This window comes from Bos taurus, chromosome 19 (assembly GCF_002263795.3).
Source record: "Bos taurus isolate L1 Dominette 01449 registration number 42190680 breed Hereford chromosome 19, ARS-UCD2.0, whole genome shotgun sequence".
Classification (NCBI taxonomy): domain Eukaryota; kingdom Metazoa; phylum Chordata; class Mammalia; order Artiodactyla; family Bovidae; genus Bos; species Bos taurus.
In genome coordinates, this window is record NC_037346.1 from 19,085,549 (window position 1) to 19,103,565 (window position 18,017).

Genomic DNA, 18,017 nt, shown 5'->3' on the forward strand with positions numbered 1-18,017 from the left:
CAGAGACCACACTCCAGTTCCTAAGACAGCTCTGAAATAAGACACTCCATGTCCCCTTCCAGGCTCTATGCCTTCCAGGCACCTGTTACCACCTAACATACTGTACATTCTCCTTATTTATTTTCTGTCTTCTCTCACCATAATATAAATTCCCAGAGGGTAAAGATCTTTGTTTTGTTCACTACTGTTTCCCAGAGCCCCAAACAAGGCCTGCCACATAAGTAGACACTTGTTGTTTAGCCATTAAGTCATATCCGACTCTTTGCAACCCCGTGGACTTCAGCATGCCAGACTCGCCTGTCTTTCATTATCTCCCACAGTTTCCTCAGATTCATGTCTGTTGAATCAATGATGCTATCTAACCATCTCATCCTCTGCTGCCCCCCTCTCCTTTTGCCTTCAACCTTTCCTAGCATCAGAGTCTTTTTCAATGAGTTGGCTCTTTGCATCAGATGGCCAAAGTATTGGAGCTTCAGCTTCAGCATCAGTCCTTCCAATGAATATTCAGGGTTGATTTCCTTTAGGATTGACTGGTTTACTGAATACTTATGGAATGTGAAAAGGATGAACGAAAGGATTATTTTAAAATCTTTGCTTTCTGTATCACTAAGAGGCAGTTCTGTAAATCCAGTTGAGAAGGCTGGAGTGTGCCTGAGATGAACTGGGAAGGAACACACGGCTTACTGAGTGCTCTCCACAAACCAGAAGGAAGACTGTGTCCACAGAGGAGGGACCGCTGCATGGTCTGGCGGGAGAGTAGCCAGGGATCTGGGGCTTGTCCAGTCTCCAGCCCTAACACCATTGCCTCATAGGCGTGGATGCCACAGGATGCCAGTGGCCCTTCACAGGATATGGCTTCCACATAAAGTGGCCCCAGGGAAAAATGTGTTGACCCAGGCCCAATTACAAACTTGATGTAATTGCATAGTAGGCATTTATCAGGAAATCTTTTGTGAATTCAACTAGAGAGAGCCAGTCACTCAACCCTGGCAGCTCTGGCTGCTGAACAAACAGAGGTTCTGAACCAACTGCTGTAGCCTGGGTATGGATCCTCCCTGGAGATAGTTCTCCTGGGCCATGACCTTCCTCTGTGAAAAAGATGCTCAAAGTTCAGCTCCCAGACCAGCGGCATCAGCATTATACAAGGACATGTTAGAATGCAAATTCTCCAGCTTCATCCTCGACCTACTGACAGAGAATCTCCATGAGTGGGTTTCATCATTCTGTGGATTAAGAAGCCCTCTAGGAGATTCTGATCCACTTTCAAGTTTGAGAACCACCGTTACGCAGTTTCTCTTTCAGGGGCTAGGACCTGTGTGAAAAACTCCTGAAGTGGATTGCACAGCTTTATGGATCCCCTGCTGTGTGCCATGCTCTGGATTTGGTTCTGTGAAGAGGATACCAAGGTATTTAACCAGCAGCTTCTGCAGCCAAGGAGTTTAGGAGAGAGATTTCTTCTGGCTGGCAGATGTTGAAAGTATGGATGTGTAGGACCTTTGATCTGAGTCTTGTCTATTCAGTTTAGGCAGATAATAGAGCCCACAGGAACTCAGAGGAGGTGGGAGGGGAGGGTGGGGGAATATGCTGGGGGTGTTGAATACTGAGTTAGAAGGTACAGAAAGGCATAAACAACAACTACCAGCCCAGGAGCAGTATTTTGCCCATGCCCACTGCTCAGGTGTGGGGCCACGGTTAGAAAACCTGAAGTGGAAGAGTAACCATTGAAAGCATTTCTCTAGTGCCCACACGTGGCAATTATCAATTCAGGTTCTGTATACACATTAACTCATTCTTCATATGAGGAGGAGAAGGAGATGACAGAGGATGAGATGATGGGATGGCATCACCGACTCAATGGACATGAGTTTGAGTAGGGAGATGGTGAGGGACAGGGAATCCTGGCGTACTTCAGTCCACGGGGTTGCAAAGAGTCGGACATGACTGAGTGACTACACCACCATATGACCCATACTGTGCGTGTGTGCTCAGTTGTGTCCGACTCTTTGTGACCCCCTGGACTGTAGCCCGCTTGACTCCTCTGTCCATGCAATTTTCCAGGCAAGAATACTGGAGTGGGTTGCCGTTCTCTCTTCCAGGGGATCTTCCCAACCCAGGGATTAAACAGGTATTTCTGGTACTGGCCGGTGAATTCTTTACCACTGAGCCACATGAGAAGCCCCATGAACCCTATCAGATAGGCTCTATTATCACCCCATTTTAACTGGTGGGGAACTCCGACACTCAAAGGTGAGCTAACTGCCTAAAGTCAGTTTGGCAGTTGTTTGTTATTCAGTGGCTCAGTCACTCTGGACTCTGCGGGATCCCATGGACTGCAGCATGCCAGGCTTCCCTATCCTCCACTACCTCCAGAAATTTGCCCAGACTCAGGTCCACTGAGCCAACCAGGCCAGTGGCTAGGCAGTGGTAGACACTACTTGAACTCAGACTGTCTCATTGCTCTCGAGCACTTCCAAAGGCACAAGAAATCAACTGCCACCCCCAGTGTCTGGACTGGCCTGCTGGGTTGAGGTGGTGGAGGGATGGGACCTTTATGTTGGTGGGTAAATAGCATCTAGAAGAATGTCCTGTGTCTTTCCAAGCCTGAGCCCTTCCTCTGGCTAGACAATCGGGAGTCCTGGGCTCTGCGAACCTCCGCCCCTTCCCACTAGATGGCGGCCCCTAAACCTACAGAGAAATTCTGAAACTTCCATTGTCCCTGTCTTCCAGGGTTCGGCTGAAGCCGAGGAATTGCAGGATGCGAACCCTCCTCCCGTCCAAGGGCCGTCGGCTCCACCTCGCCTCATCTGGGGGATCGTGGGAAGCCCCCAGCTAGGAGAAGTGATGGGGAGCAGGCGGGGTGGGCGGGGAGACAAGGATCCCCGGGATCCCGGCGCCGAGGGAGGAGCCGGCGCGCAGCGGACCCTCCGGGGGCGCAGAGGCGGGGCACTCCAGCGCGGCCGGTGTCCACGGCGGAAGGGAAGGCTGGGACCGCCGGGCGCCGGAGCCCGCGGGGACCCCGAGGGCGCGGGCGGCGGCAGGTGCGCGGCGGGGACTACAAGTCCCAGCATGCCCAGCTGCTCTGACCCGGCCCCCGCTGCCGCTTAAAGGCTCAGGGAGCCTCAGCCGTCGGGTCGCCGCGGCTTTCGCTTTGCCGCCGCGGCTGGGCGGGCGGACTCGGCTGCCGTGCGGTCCTCGCGTCCCAGCTCCCACAGCGCCGAGGGGCGCTCTTCGTCCAGCCCTCGCGGCTCGAGGATTCCCTTTCGAGGCGCCCGCACCCCCGGGCTCCGCCGCCTCGGCCATCCCGCGGCCCCGATGCCGAGGCATGGATAGAGCGGCGCTGCGCGCGGCGGCGATGGGGGAGAAGAAGGAGGGCGGCGGCGGGGGGGACGCGGCGGGCGCGGATGGGGGCGCCGGGGCCGCGGCCAGCCGGGCGCTGCAGCAGTGCGGGCAGCTCCAGAAGCTCATCGACATCTCCATCGGCAGCCTGCGCGGGCTGCGCACCAAGTGCTCCGTGTCCAACGACCTCACCCAGCAGGAGATCCGGACCCTGGAGGTAAGGGGCCACGACGCCGGAGAATCGGGGGCCCCGCGCGGGGTTTGAGGAGTCAGGGCTTTGCGCCTCGGGAAGCGCCCCAACACCTCCTTCGCGGCTCCAGTTCACTCCTTCCCCAGTTGCATCCTTAAGCCCGGTCACCTCCTTTGCGGCTTCCTCTCCCTCTTCCACTCGCTGGCGCGGCGGCCCGAGGACCCGGGACCAGCCCCGTTCACCTTGGGCGGGATTTGGGGGGAGGGGCGTGGTGCGACCTGAGAGGGAGGGTGGAGGAGCCCGCGGGCTGGGTGGGCTGCGCACGGACATCCCCTCCGCCGCCCTCCGCCCCCACCGCGTTTCCAGCTCGCCGGGCCGCAGGACTCATTCTCCCACTGAGTCACATGGTGGACTTTTCCCTGGGTGACGGAGCCCAGCCGCTGTGGGCTGGGGTGACGGGGCGGGAGGAGGTCCCCCTGAAGTGTGAGCGCAGGCCCTTCGTTCTCTGCCCTCCTCGCACGCCCCAGACTCTGTCTTGTTTCTTCCTTTCCTCTCCTCCAGGTTCTTGTCTGCCGCTTATCAAAGTGTTTGCTGAAACTGCATTTTTGCCTTGAGTGCGTCTCTTACGCACTGCCACAGCGTTTCACTGCTCAAAATGTAATAACCTACCGACGCCGCCTCCCCCTTCCCCCTACTGAAGTTTGGTTTAGGAATGATTATGCTGAGGACCAAAGCCTTCAATGGGAAGATGACACTACTTAAGGGGTTCTAGTGGAGACAGCCTCCAGTGTAAAGAAGAAATAAGACATGCGGCCCCTACTCTCTCAAGTGATAGCTGGCTAGCCCAGTATTAAAAGGATTTGGAAGAATCAACCAAAAGGGTTATTGCATTCTTAGAAGGGGTTGGAGGGCGGTCTCTCCCTCTCCTATCATACACAATAGAGGGAAACTAGTTGCATTTCCAACTTGCTTTTGTCCAGAGGCTGGGAAAGCTGTGAAATTGCAGGCACCACTTGGTATTAATAGCTACCCTGTTTTGAAGAATGGGCCTCTTTCCACCTTGCTTGATCACATCTGGCCTTCTGCAGATCTGGAAATGTTTTGTTTTATTAGAACCTTAACTCTTCATCCCAAACCCTCCACACCCTCTTATTGCTGATTGCCTCTGCCAGCCACCTTAGGGCCAGTGGGTGATTTGTGGCTATGATAACCAGACCCCATCCTCTGTGTGCACCAGAAGCCTGAAGCCCTATTTGATCTAAAATGCTCGGGGTAGACTTCTTTCCTTCAGTTTTATTTTCTTAAAAGCGACAAAACCAGGGACATTGGAAGGATATAATCAGTGCTGGCTATTATTATTTTTGTTTCAGTTGCTATAGCAGTGCTGACCAGGGCTTGGCTTAAAAAACAAACTGACCAGCACCCCCGCTCCCCCCCCCCCACAACTGTCCCTCTTGCATGCATGCTGCTGTTTTCCAAGTGGTGAAGAGAAACTGGTTTCTTGAACACAGCCGGGTGTGTTTGCCCAGCAAAGTTCAGTTTTTAAACCGACACAATAGGGGGCCTGTGTGGCTCCGTTCTGGGAGGAGGGGTCCTTGTCCAGCAGCATGTGTCTGGTTGGACTGCTGTGTTGTTGGGATAAGAGGTTGTCCTCTGTTGGCTTCTCTTGGATTGTCCCCCCTCACCCCCCCCCAGGTTGCTCTGAAATGCTCCTAGCTCGAAGAGGGAACCTGGGAGAATGATGGGTGATTTCTCTGGAAATGGTACCTTGCCTTCTTGGTACCCTGCCTCCCAAAGTCACTCATTTTGACCAAGGAATGGCATCAGGACACCCTAGAACATCCTATATTTAGGTCTCTGCACTGGTTTATTCGGTGACCTGCCTCCTAAGCGTTTATTGGATGATCAGCTGTGGCAGCCAAAAACCCATCCCAAGGCCCAGAGGGGATTGGTAGCGGGAATTAAAACAAATACCCAGCTCCCCATCTTCTCTACTGTGCTGTGGATTCAGGTCCACGCTCCTCCCTGAAAAGGCGAGACCCGGGCTGTTTGGGGGATGGGACTTTTGACCCCAGGATCTAGCTCCCTAGGCCTCTCCTCCTTATCTGAACAGCGGGGTGAGAGGTCTCTGTGGGCTCTTGCAGTTCTCAATGCTGTGGTCTATGAAGGGGCCTCAGTTGGGTGGAATCAAACATTTGTTATACACACCCCTGTGTAAGAATACCCCTGAGTAAGAATGGTTCTGAAATCTAGATTTACCAAACTGATAAAATAGGGGGAAAGTTTGTTACTCAAAGAATCCTGACCTTTGAAGGCAGTGTGGTAGGTGGAAAGCCTGAGGCTTAGAAATCAGGTCCAGGGTCTGTCTATCTGACCTTGGGTAGTAAGTCCCATGACTTCTGAATCTCAGGCTTTCCCATCTGTAAAATGGGCCAAGACTACTTAAACCTACAACCTCACATGTGTCTCTAAGTCCTTATGCTTTCTACCAAGAGATTCTGCCCATGAATTTTCCTACTGAGGATCCAGTACGGGTCACATTTGGGAGGAAGGCCCTTTGACAGCTGGCTCTTGTTCCCTAGAGGTGGGTGACACAGGCCAAGAGATAGCTCCGAAGCCCGTGGTGAGGTCACGCGGGGCAGTGGTGATGTCCATTCTGGCTTTCTTTCCTGTTCTGCAGGCTCCTCTCACATACCAGGCCAGGGCCCCCAGAGACTGGACTTGCAACATTGGATTCCTGGCTTTTGAAAAAGAGGGCTTGGCTTACGTAAGCATGCCAGACTTCTCCCAGAATCCAAGGAACCTCAGCCTACCCTGGCTGTTGTTAAATAAGCACTCAAGGAGAAGCCCTGGCAAGTCCTGACCCGGGGCCCAACTGCCGGTGCCTTATTGTAGGTCGGATGATGTGTAAAGTTCAGTCTGCCTGGCTCTTTCCTTCCACCATGCAGTGGTCCACTTTGGATCCAAATGAGTGGAAGGAACCAAGGTTTAATGTCTGCCTCCTACCTGTCAGTCAGCGTGCTGGACCCTTTTCAATCTCCGAAGATTTCCAGACGTCATCATACACTTATTTTTTTTTTCCCTCTCGCTGTGAAATGAGGAGGGAGATAAAATCTGACCCTAGAGTCTGAATCGGTAAACAGAAGTAGTGAGGCTACTTTGAAGATCCCAGCAGAATATGGCGCCTTGTCTCCACCAGGCCGTCCTCAGGGGCTGAGAACTGAGCAAGATAGAATGTTCTCGTTCCCCAGACGTGCTCACAAAGGGACATCCGACTGACCTCGCAGCCCTTGCCAGTTCATTCCCTTGCTTGTGCATCTTCTTTGGGCCGGGTCTGGGCCAGGCCGTGGGGAGAGCAGGGCCGTGGGGAGAGCAGGGCGTCTCGTGAAGATTCTTGTCTTATGGACCTTGTAACTTTGCCTTTTCCTGCCAGCCTCCTGGTTCTTTTCAGAGGCAGGCCTTACCACACCGAGGAGTCTTCCCATCTGCTGCTCTTTAAAAAAAAAAAATTTATTTTAGTTTTGGGGGCGCTGGGTCCTCGTTGCTGCACGTGGGCTTTGTTAGTTTCTTAATAGCAGAGGCTACTCCTGGTTGTGGTGCGTGGGCTTCTTGTCACGGTGGCTTCTGTTGTTGCCGAGCATGGGGTCCAGGGCATGAGGCTCGGTAGTTTTGCTGCCTGGGGTTAGTTGCTCCAGCATGTGGGATCTTTCCAGACCAGGGAAGGAACCCATGTCCCCTGCCCTGGCAAGTGGATTCTTAACCGTGGGACCACCAGGCAAGTCCCAGCTGGTGGTCTTATGGAAAAAAGTCCCTCGTAAGCAAGCTGACCTAGAGAAAGGGGTCCCCACTAGGCCTTGACCTTCACTCAGCTCTGCCGTGGCAGAGGTCAGAGGTCAAAACCCTGTGTGGAGGGCCTGAGCTTTCCCCTGTGGCCCCCTCCCCAGCCCCCTGGGGCATCTGGATGGTGGAGCTGCCAGGAAAGGAGAGGGCACTGTGGGTCCTCACAGAACTGGTCCTTGGGGTGTGCATGGATGTGCATTCACTCAACAAACCTGCGGTTATTACTGGTTTGCCTGCTGAACTGCTCACTGCTGCCACCCCGGCAAGGATTCTGAAGTAGGTAGGCTGTGTTCCTGGTGTTTGGGGACACTCTCAGACTATTGGGGAAGCCAGGCAGTTGAGCAGGACTGACTCCATTACTGTAGCCTGCTGAAATCGCTTCGGAATTGGGAATAGGACCCGACGGTCGACCAGTCCAACTCCTGCTTTTCTGGGAAATATTTCCAGAGTCTTGGTGATGACTTGTCCACGTCACACATCCCTGGCACAGCTTCTGTTTCCCCAGCCAGCCCCTGCCTCGGCGTGTGGCATTTCTCTGCTTGTGCCCTTGTTGTTGTGTTGTGTACTCAGTCACACAACTCTGTGACCCCACCGATTGTAGCCCACTACACGACTGAAGCGACTTAGCAGCAGCAGCAGGCTCCTGTATCCATGAGATTTCCCAGGCAAGAATACTGGAGTGAGTTGCCATTTCCTCCTCCAGGGGATCTTCCCGATCCAGGGATAGAACCCATGTCTTCTGCATTGGCAGACGGATTCTTTACCACTAAGCCAACTGGGAAGCCCCTACCTGGTAGTGTTAACCTCCTGCTGGAGGCTCTAACTGCAGCCGTCCCTGGAGGGAGCCAGAACTGGGGCACCCTTTGCTTTCACCTTGGCAATTTGTTTTCCTGGTGAAACTTGCTACCAGCGATCCTCCGAGGTGGTCTGGAGAAGGACCTGCGGTTTCCACGACTGGGGAGGCCTGCGGGGTGCTGGAGGGAGGCCCTATCAGATTTGCAGCCCTGGTGCCAGGAGGCCTCTGGTTTGCTGCCTGGGGACAGCGATGGGAGTGCCTCCCTCCCCTCCAGGTTAGCTCAAAATCTGGGAAAGCTGCATTCCCCACCACTGTTCTGGGCCTTCTGGGCCACTGTGGCCTCGAGAATGCACCGGTTGTGGTGCTTGGCGGCAGTGTCTGCAGTGGTGGTGGCGGTGGTGGGGAGTAACATGGCTAGTGCATGTGGCCATGCCTTCCCCAGCTGTGCATTTGAAAAAGGACATGCTTTCAGAATAGGCTGACGGGAAACTTCTACACTCAGTTCAAAGGAAAAGCTGCGCTGAGTTTATGGGAAGGGCCCTAGAGCCTGGTGAGGGGCAGGGTTTCCTCGTAGTGGAGGGATCCCGTTCCTTACAGTGGAATGAGACACCCTCTCGGTCACCTGCCCTGTGCTCGGCTCTTGGCATGTGTTCCCCATTGAAGGCTCATGGGGACCCTGCCGGGTTCTCTCTCCATTCTGCAGATAAGGACGTTGCGGCTCAGAGGGACTGAGAGACGTAGTTAGTAGGCGGTGGAACTTGGCCTGACTAGTTTTCAGAACTCATGTTCTGAACTTCGCGCCTGCTTCTAGAAACCATAGTGGGTGGGGGTGGGGTTTCTGGTCAGAGTCGTGACTGCGGAGCCCGAGGAAGTGGCCGGTAACGCAAAGGGCCGGCCCAGGGGCACTTGGTGGCCAGTTCCAGATGACGGGGCCTTCTGGTGGCCGCGCCAGACTGCGCACCCTCTGAGCTCGAGCTTCCCTAAAGTGCGGCCTGGCACATCCTCAAAGACAGGTCCCCACCAGCACACTGTGATGCAATCGCTCTGTGCTAGTCTCATTCTGAGAAATGAGAAGCTGCCTCGAGATCATCTTACTTGTCATTGTTTTAATGGATACCTGCTTTATCCTCACTACATAATTCCTCTGGTAAGCATGACATTCTTTAACTTTCCAATTGTATTAAAGTATTTTAAAATACACTTAGTGATATATGCTCACTATTGAAAAGAAAATACAGATTAAAAAAAAGAATAAAAACCACCCATAATGCCACCTCTCAGAGTTAAATCCTTTTTTATTTATTCATCTATTTTTGGCTGCTCTGCATCCTCATCGCTGTGCTCAGGCTTTCTCTAGTTGCGGCGAGCGGGCTTCTCATTGCTGGGGTGTCTCCTGTTGTGGAGCCCGAGTTCTGGAGCATGTGGGCTTCAGGAGTTGTGGTGCATGGGCTTAGTTGCCCCGAGGTCCCTGAGCAGGGATCACACCTATGTCCTCTGCATTGGTAGGCAGATTCTTAACCACTAGACCACCAGGGAAGTCCCTCAGAGTTAATTCTTATTAACATTTGGCAGTTTATTCTTCCAGTGTTTTAATCCTGTGCATCTGTATACAAATATACAGAGATGTATTCATGGAGCTCACCATGCTCATTGTCTTGTAAATGTCTTCTGTCTGTTCCAGTCCATACAGATATGCACCATCATTAATCGTGGCTGTCTCCTGTAATCATATCAGTTCACTGAACCCGTCCCCACTTGTCGCCATTCGGGCTGTTTCCATGTCTTGCTGTTATAAACCTTGCTGCAGTGAGTGCATGAGTGCATTCCTAGAAGTAGAATTTGCTGGGTCAAAGTATATGAACACATTTAACAGCAGCTCCGTTCTTTGAAATCTTTAGGGCCTGATATGTTTCTCCCACCCTGCTCCCTAGCCGGAGGGCTACGGTTTACAAAATGGCAGCCTTCATGCATTTACCTCTTTGCCACTGGATCTGTGTCCACCCTGAGGGCAAGGAGTGTGAACAGGAGACGGGACATGGCCCCCATGGCTGAGGTTCTGGGTGCTGGGTCAAGGATTGTGGGTTCTCATTTTGTGGTTTCCTGTAGCAAGGGCTGCCCTGGGCTGACCATTTAGAAAAGGGATCTTTCGTTGCTCCCAGGCAGCAGAGCGGGAGCTGGATGTCGGGACCCCATGGAGGGGTTTTCATCACTTGAGGCTCATGAAAGGCACCTTACGGAACTGTAAGCTCGGTTTCATCACCAGCCACAAATATTGATCAGTGCAATTTGGGTGCCTTGGTTGTGGGGTTGATTTAATAGAGTTGTGGACTCCTAAAGATCCTGAAATTCCCATCTGGTCCAGCCCTCTCATCTGCAGGTGAGGAAACTAAGTGCCCAAAGGGAAAGTGACTTGCTAGGAACACATATTAGGTTACTAACCTGAACAAAGAGTAGAGAAGAGACGGGTGGTTATGAAGGAGCACTGAGTGGGGGGTCAGACCTGAGAGCTCATGCCCTGAAGTGAGATGTTATGCCACCTTGACTGACTGCAAACAGCAGTCTGCCACCCCACCCTCCTATGTTGGAGGTTGGGGGATAGGAAGGGATCCTCGACCTCAAGGAGTTTCCTGCAAGAGGAAGCCAGCGGGTTTGCTTTCCCAGCCCCATCTCAGTATCTTAGGCACCCTGGGGACTGGAGATGTTCTTGGGGACCTGTCTGGGGTGTCCAGTAGGTGGGACCTTTTCTGAAAGCCAGCTTGCCCGATGGGCGGGCTCAGCCCCGATGGCCTGTCTTGAGTCTTTGAACCTGACCTGACTATACTTTCAAGGGCTTCTCATCCTTCGACTGAAAGATCCTCTAGGACTTGGGTGGGTGAACCTTTTCTCCTCTAAGGGTTGTGTTTATGTCCTAAATTTGTGATGATTTTGCATTCCATACCATGATACATTGTACAGGGTTTACTGTTTTGCTTCCAGAAGGTACAGCCTTTGAATCCAGTGTCTTTGTGTCTGTTTGACTTTCTGCCCTGTTCCAGAAGCATACCTTGGGGATGGATGTTGGGATAAAAAATGCTTTGTCATTTATTTCCAGGCACAATTGTTTCTCATCTGTATTGAAAAAGTCTTGATTCAAATTGCCGCCACATGCAAAACCTGCCTATTTATATACATCTGTATTTCTCTGTCGTTCTAGCCTTGGCGGGCGATAGTGTGTTTTAACAGGGAGGATTGCCTTTGACAATAATGGAGCTGAAGTCATCCTGTTTGCTTGCCATTTTTCTCCCCTCTTTTCATTTTTCCACCTTCAGAATAATTGCAAGAATGAATTAAGAATTGTGTTTAAAATTTAAATCAGAGCCAGGGGAGAAAGCATAATGCATTATGTAGAAGAGACCAGCTATGGTTAGGAAAAAGAACTTTTCATACAGCATAAACTGTAGACTTCAGTGTGTAATATATTGATCATGAGGGTTTTGCTTTCTGCAAAGCTGATGAGATAAGCTGCTTATAGAGTGGTGGGGCTTTTCTTTGACAAGGCACCTGGAGGTATTGAGTCCAAGTTTAGCCTGTTCATTTGGATTGGGTTTGGATATGGATTAGTGGAAGCAGCTTCACTCATGGTGCACAGAAAGTTTTGCTGGTCAGAAATAAGTGACCCGAGAGTTCCCTGGCGGTCCAGTGAGTAGGACTCAGAGCTTTCACTACCATAGACCCGGGAACTAAGATCCCACAAGCCTCATGGCACTGCAAAAAAGAAAAAAAAAAGCAAACCAAAACGTATAAAAAGTGACCCGTGTGTTCTCACACATTGGGCACATATGGGGCACTATCCCCTCCTCCCAGTCTGGGACCCTTGAAAGGGCTTCATGCAGCCTTTCCTATCTGTATTCTGTGTGATGCTCTCGTGAAAGCAAGCTTCAAGTAGCTGAGAATGGGCCCCATCAGCCACCTCCTTGAACGTAGTTGGGGAAGCAGGAGCAGGAAAGGAGACGAGAAATGGTAGGTGGTTTCACCTACTGTTGGTTTTATGATACTGGGCTCCCATTTGAGGTTCCAGCTAAAATTGGGGCGGTTGAGGAGAGGCTGGTGACCCCGTCCACTTATCTACCTGTGCAAAGTTACCTTTTGTCGTGGGGAGGTACTTTCCGAAGGGAGACAGGTTGTGTTCTGGGCACACAACACCACCTGCATAGAGACAGATTTCACTTAATCCTCCCAAAAAGATGAGGAAGATGTACCCAGAGAGGTCCATAGGTCTGGAGTCGTTGAGTCCTGCCTCCTCCTGGCCCCACTGGCCAGTTAGCCTGGTGCCCGGGACACGCTTCTTTGGGGTCTACCAAGGAACCTCTTGACCCCCCATGGAGGGCGGAAAACAGTCCAGGAGAAATGCAGTTGTCTGTGAGTGTGTTTGAGCCTGGGGCTGCAGAGGGCAGGGGAAGGGCTGGGCTGCAGACTGAGGAATGCTTTTTAAAACAAAAAAGGAAATGCTAGCTCAGAATGGAAAGGAAAGGAAGCAGCTTCCTGTTTCTGGTGCTGGCTCTGTGAAAGGAGGAGCTCTCTAACCCCTTGGCCAGTGGAGGCCCCAGGCCGGCTGGGGCCACCCTGGGTGCGAGAGACAGACACACAGCACCCAAACAGCTGCTCGAGGCCCAGAGGGCTGGGTCCGCCCCTTTTCATTTTCTCCAGGTAACTGATCAAATGGATATGTGGTTTTCAAAATGAATATCTATACGTGTTACAAAAGGGATGTGTCGCAATAGCTGACATTTACTGAGAGCTTACTCCAGGCCTGGGCCCCTTCTTAGGAGTTTCATGTGGCCTGTACTCCTCCCAAAGACCTTGTGAGGAAGAGTCTACTGTCATTCCCATTTTACGGATGAAGAAACTGAGGTGCGGAATGGTTAAGTGACTTGCCCAGAGTCATAGATCCAAGGAGAGACTAAGCTGTGACTTGAACCCAGATCGTCTTAATTACCTGCTGGTGCTACCTGACTTGTGTTTGCAAACTCCACATCCACCTAGAAAATCTGTTAGCAGAGAATAATTTTTTTAAAGACCTGTGTCTTTTGGCTCCAGAGGGCTGCCCCCAAACCTTGGTCAGGCCCTTGGTGATTCTTTAGGTGAAATGCCTGCATTTGATAGATTAAAGTTGCCATGTGGCACGTGGGATCTTAGTTCCCCGATGGTGGATGAAACCGGTGCCTGCTGCAGTAGAGGCACAGTCTTATCCACTGGACTGCCAGGGAAGTCCCAAGTTTATATGTATATTTTAAGTTTGATTATGGGAATGTTCACAGATGTACAAAAGTCTGGAAAATGGTACAATGGATCCCTGTGCAGGAATCCCCCCACCACAGCAATAACCGGCTTCATCCAGGCTTGGATCATTTATGGTGTTTACACTCGAATAAGCCTGTTGAAAATGGTGGTGGCGTGGGGCAGTTAGTGTCAAGGAAGCAGAGGTCTTCTGGTCCAGCCTTCTGCCTCCAGGCAGTGCTATGCGGACCCCAGCAGGCTGGGCGGAATCTCTGTACCTTTCCCCAGAAAATAACCCTTTAAAAATTTCCCCTGAAGCTTAGTGTGGCTCCTGGCGGCCCTCACGTGACAGGCAGGTCGTCTCATTCTGTAAACTGAAGCTCCCAATGCACTGAAAGCTGTTCTCACATGGCAGAGTCAGGGAATGGCCATGGCCTTGTGGGAATACTTCCACAGCCCCGCCCAAGGCTGACGCTGCAGTCACACTGCGACAGTCCCAACTTCCAGCCACTCTTCTGTATATCCTAGTATCTCCTCTCCTACTCTTCCTCATTGCTTTATCTGCACATCATGAGATGAGTGTATTTCAGCCAACATTTACTGAGCGCCACTGGGTGCACCCCGGGAGAAGCATCAGTGAGCACAGGCAGCCCGCGTCTCCAAGGAGATCCTGGCAAATCCTCATCTCTACGGTTCTGGCCTAAAAATGAGATCCAGGACCCACTGAGGGGCTTCCTTAACCTTTGTGGTTCTTCCTGTGGTTCTGCACGGTCCTCCTGAAGCCTGGTCTTGCCGGCCACTGGTACATTTCTGTTCTCTGCGGTCTCTTGCCCCCAGCAGAGGTGGTTTTCTCTGTTGCTTTCTGTTTGTTTCATTTTGTTTTGTTTGGGCTGTATTCTCACAAGCATTTCTCAGCCTTTTGCTTTTGGCCAGCTGTTTCAGATCTCTGAGTTCGGCCTCTCAAACGCAGTCATGATGTTATCATGGGAAAGGATGGTCTTGGGCACACAGTGGGACATTGAGGGCTGCCTCAGGACTTCAGGGTGTGCCTGGGCTCCGGGGGAGAGGGCCCCAGTAGCCTCTTGACTGGTAATTCCTTGCTAGCTCTGTGACCTGTGTGGCCAGTTCCTTAGCTCTGTGGACCTCAGTTTTCTTGTTCCTTAAAAGGCATAAGAGGGAGTTCCCTGGTGTTCCAGTGGCTAAGATTTCACACTTTCAATACAGGGGGCCCAGGTTCGATCCCTGGTCAGCGAACTAGATCCCACACACCACAACTAAGAATTTGCATGCTGCAGTGAAAAGATCCTGCAAGCTGCAGCTAAGATTGCAGATGCTATATGTGGCAACTAAGACCCAGTGCAGCCAAATAAATAAATACAAATATTTTAAACATAAATTAAAAATTAAAAGATAAGAATAGCTTTATTTTAGACTCTCGAGAGAAGTCATTGAGATACAGAAGGTGTGCTAGACGATACTTAGAAGGGATTCAGTATTTTCATTTCTCCTCCTCTCACTTAGCATTATTCTAAAACACTTGTCCACATGTCTCCGTTATCTCCCTTTCCGTCATTTTAATCAGTGCCTGCTATTTCACCCAGTGGGTATGCTGTAATTTACCAAAACATTTCCCCTGTTATGGGACATTTCGGTTGTTTCCAGATTCCTGCTCTTATAAACACCGTGGCGGGAATCATCTTTATACAAGCACCTCTTTATTTTTTTTCCTATTCTGAATTCATTTCCTTGGGATAATTCCCAGGAATGGAATTACTGGGTCAAAGAGCATGGATATTTTTTGTGATGGGAGTTGCAAAACTGTCCTCCAGTTTCTGCTTTTTGTACAATAGCTCTCTTAAAATTTGTATTCTTGGTTGAAAAGCTCATTTTTTCCCTTTGCAATTCTTATTGATCTCTGTGCCTTTCTTCCCCTACCTACCTGACCTTTTTTGGGGCCTTGTTAAACCATTTCCCATTTTCCTCTTTTAAAAAGCATCTTTATTGAGTTATAATTGCCAAATAAAATTGTAAGACATTTAAAGTGTGCCAGTCATCCCCTGTCTTGAATTTGCTATTTATTTCTATCTACTGCCTTCTGCCCATTCATTCACTGACTGTTTCTTGAGCATGTACTCTGTTTGGTTTTAGGTACTGGGAAAAGAGCAGTGAAGAAGACAGAGTGGTTCCTTTAATGGAAAGAGAAAAATAAGAAGTCAATAGATAGTGACAGGTAGACTGAGGAAAAGAACACTGAGAATGGGTTAGAGTGATGGGATGGGGAGAAGGCTGCTTTATTATTATTAGTTTATTTTTTATCTTTTGGTGGCACCTTGAAGCATGTGGGATCTTATTTCCCTGACCAGGGATTGGACCCAGGCGCCCTGCATTGGAAGCGCTGAGTCTTAACCACTGGACCACCAGGGAAGTTCCTAAAAGGCTGCTGCTTTAGATGGGGTCATCAGGAGAGCTTCCTTCCCAGAGAAGGTTTGAGCTGAGTGTTAAAAGATGAGAGGGCAGCAGGCTTGTGAAAGCTTGGGTGAAGAGTGTTCCAGGCAGAGGGACTAGCATGTGCAAGAGCCCTAAGGCAGAAGTGAACTTGCTGTGTTCAAGGACCAGAAAGGAGGCCAGCCTGCCTGGACACAGTGGGAAGTGGTGTTCCGTGAGGGCTGTGGTCTGCCATGACCTCAGGGAGGTCCCTTGGGCCCTTTTCCTCAAGTTGGGCCGTGGTCAAGAATTAAGGCACTAATTCATCCAGTGGTTGTGCCTGCTCCAGTTATGTGCTAGGCACTGTTGTAGGATGTGAGAGTGGATGAGAAAGTTAGCTTGGCAGGGGAGTCTGTAGATGAGTAAACCAATAGAAGGTGCCAGTGAGGTGTGAATGGAGGCCCATTGTACTGCCCGGCTGACTCATCTCTGCATCCTGAGATGTGCGGGGACTCGGGAAATGTTTCTTGATTTGAACCAAGTCGGGCTCTGGGCTGCGAGCCTTCACCGTGGCAACTGAAACTCAATTGTCTGCTGTCAGGCCTGGCAGTCGCAGCCTGCCAGGGAAGAGGCCCCGAGGACTGAGGTTGCCAGCTCAGAAGCGGGGCTGCCTGTATCAGGTATGAGTAGCTAGGCAGCACTTATGGGAAACAAGCCTGAGAAATAGGCGTGGGAAAGCCCCTGTTTACCACGCTGCTTTGCCTTGCCGCAGTCTTCCCTGATTTGTGACTCTCATTGGAAATGAAGGCTTGCAGGCTCTGTGCTTGTCCTTGTTTTCTTCTCTTGTACTGTATGCTGTGCTTAGTCGCTCAGTCGTGTCTGACTCTTTGCGACCCCATGGACTGTAGCCTGCCAGGCTCCTCTGTCCGTGGGGATTCTTCAGGCAAGAATACTGGAGTGGGTAGCTGTTCCCTTCTCCAGGGGATCTTCCCAACCCAGAGATCGAACCCAAGTCTCCTGCATTGTAGATGGATTCTTTACTGTCTGAACTACCAGGGAAGCCCGAGAACACTGGAATGGGTAGCCTATCCCTTCTCCAGGGGATCTTCCTGACCCAGGAATTGAACCGGGGTTTTCTGCGTTGCAGGCAGATTCTTTACCAGCTGAGCTACCAGGGAAGCCCTTTCTTCTATTAGGGCAGGGCAAAGAGAAGGGGATCCCAAACTTTGGGACAGCATTGACTGTATACACCTAGTGAGCTGTGACCCTGTGGCAGTTCCAGGAAATGGACCTGGTAGATGTTGGCTGCCATTTTGTTTGGAGGTAACTCATGAGCCAACTTTGTGACTGGGGAAGTAAGGCCCAAGGTCACAGTAGTCAGTGGAGCTGGGGTTCCAATCTGGAATTGCCTGACTTCACACCTGTGTGCATTTCACCACATCCCTCAGAAACTTGCTTGACCTTGGTTGACCTTGGACCTTGTCTGGAACAGAGAGAGGTCAGCTCTGCTCAGAATTTTGAAAGCAATAATGCTATGTGGAAAAGGGTCTGAAAATCTCTCCTTTTCCAAACCATTTGGATGGGATTACCTCAAAGTTGTAAGCAGGATGAGATGACCATGGCATCAGGGTCCAGATTAGCAGATTTGCAGAGGTGGGTGCTCCTTGTTGAGGACAAAGATGGAGAGAAAAGCATCCTGGGGGAGGGGGAGGGGGGCATGTTCAGAGCAAAGGCTCTTCCCTGATTCCATTTCAGATGAACTTGGCTTCTCTCTCTCTTTTTAAAAAATCTTTTGGCCACACTATGTGGCATGTGGGATCTTAGTTCTCTGACCTGGGATCAAACGTGTGCCCCCTGCATTGGCAGTCAGTTTGGAGTCTTAACCACTGGATCACCAGGGGTGTCCTTTGCCCTCTGTTTTGAAGCGCTCTGCTTAGAAAGGATAACGTTAGTTGTTAGCACTGGGCAACACTGGTGCCTGGTGGGGATGACATGCAAGCAGGGTTATATTTTACATGTTGGCGAATCTTAGGAGAAAGGAGGTGAGAAATCCCTGGGGAGATTTCCCCCTGGTGGCCCTGACTCATCATGGCCAAGGGGACTGAGCAGAGCAAGGAGGAGTCCGTCAGTGAATGGAAACTTGCCTTTTAGGGGACAGGAACCCTTCTCTGTTGT

At 51.1% G+C, this 18,017-nt stretch overlaps 1 protein-coding gene across 3 annotated transcripts in view; it reads left to right on the top strand.

The window, feature by feature from the left end:
* The first annotated feature begins 2,714 nt into the window (after positions 1-2,714).
* KSR1 (kinase suppressor of ras 1) overlaps positions 2,715-18,017 on the top strand; it is a 162,305-nt gene continuing 147,002 nt past the window's right edge. The window contains exon 1 of one of the 3 annotated variants that reach the window (XM_010815796.4): positions 2,715-3,553. In XM_010815796.4, coding sequence (XP_010814098.1) covers positions 3,323-3,553 — 231 coding nt within the window. In that variant the 5' untranslated portion in view covers positions 2,715-3,322. The remainder of the gene's footprint in view (positions 3,554-18,017) is intronic. The other 2 variants (XM_010815798.4, XM_024980660.2) reach the window with 2 other exon arrangements.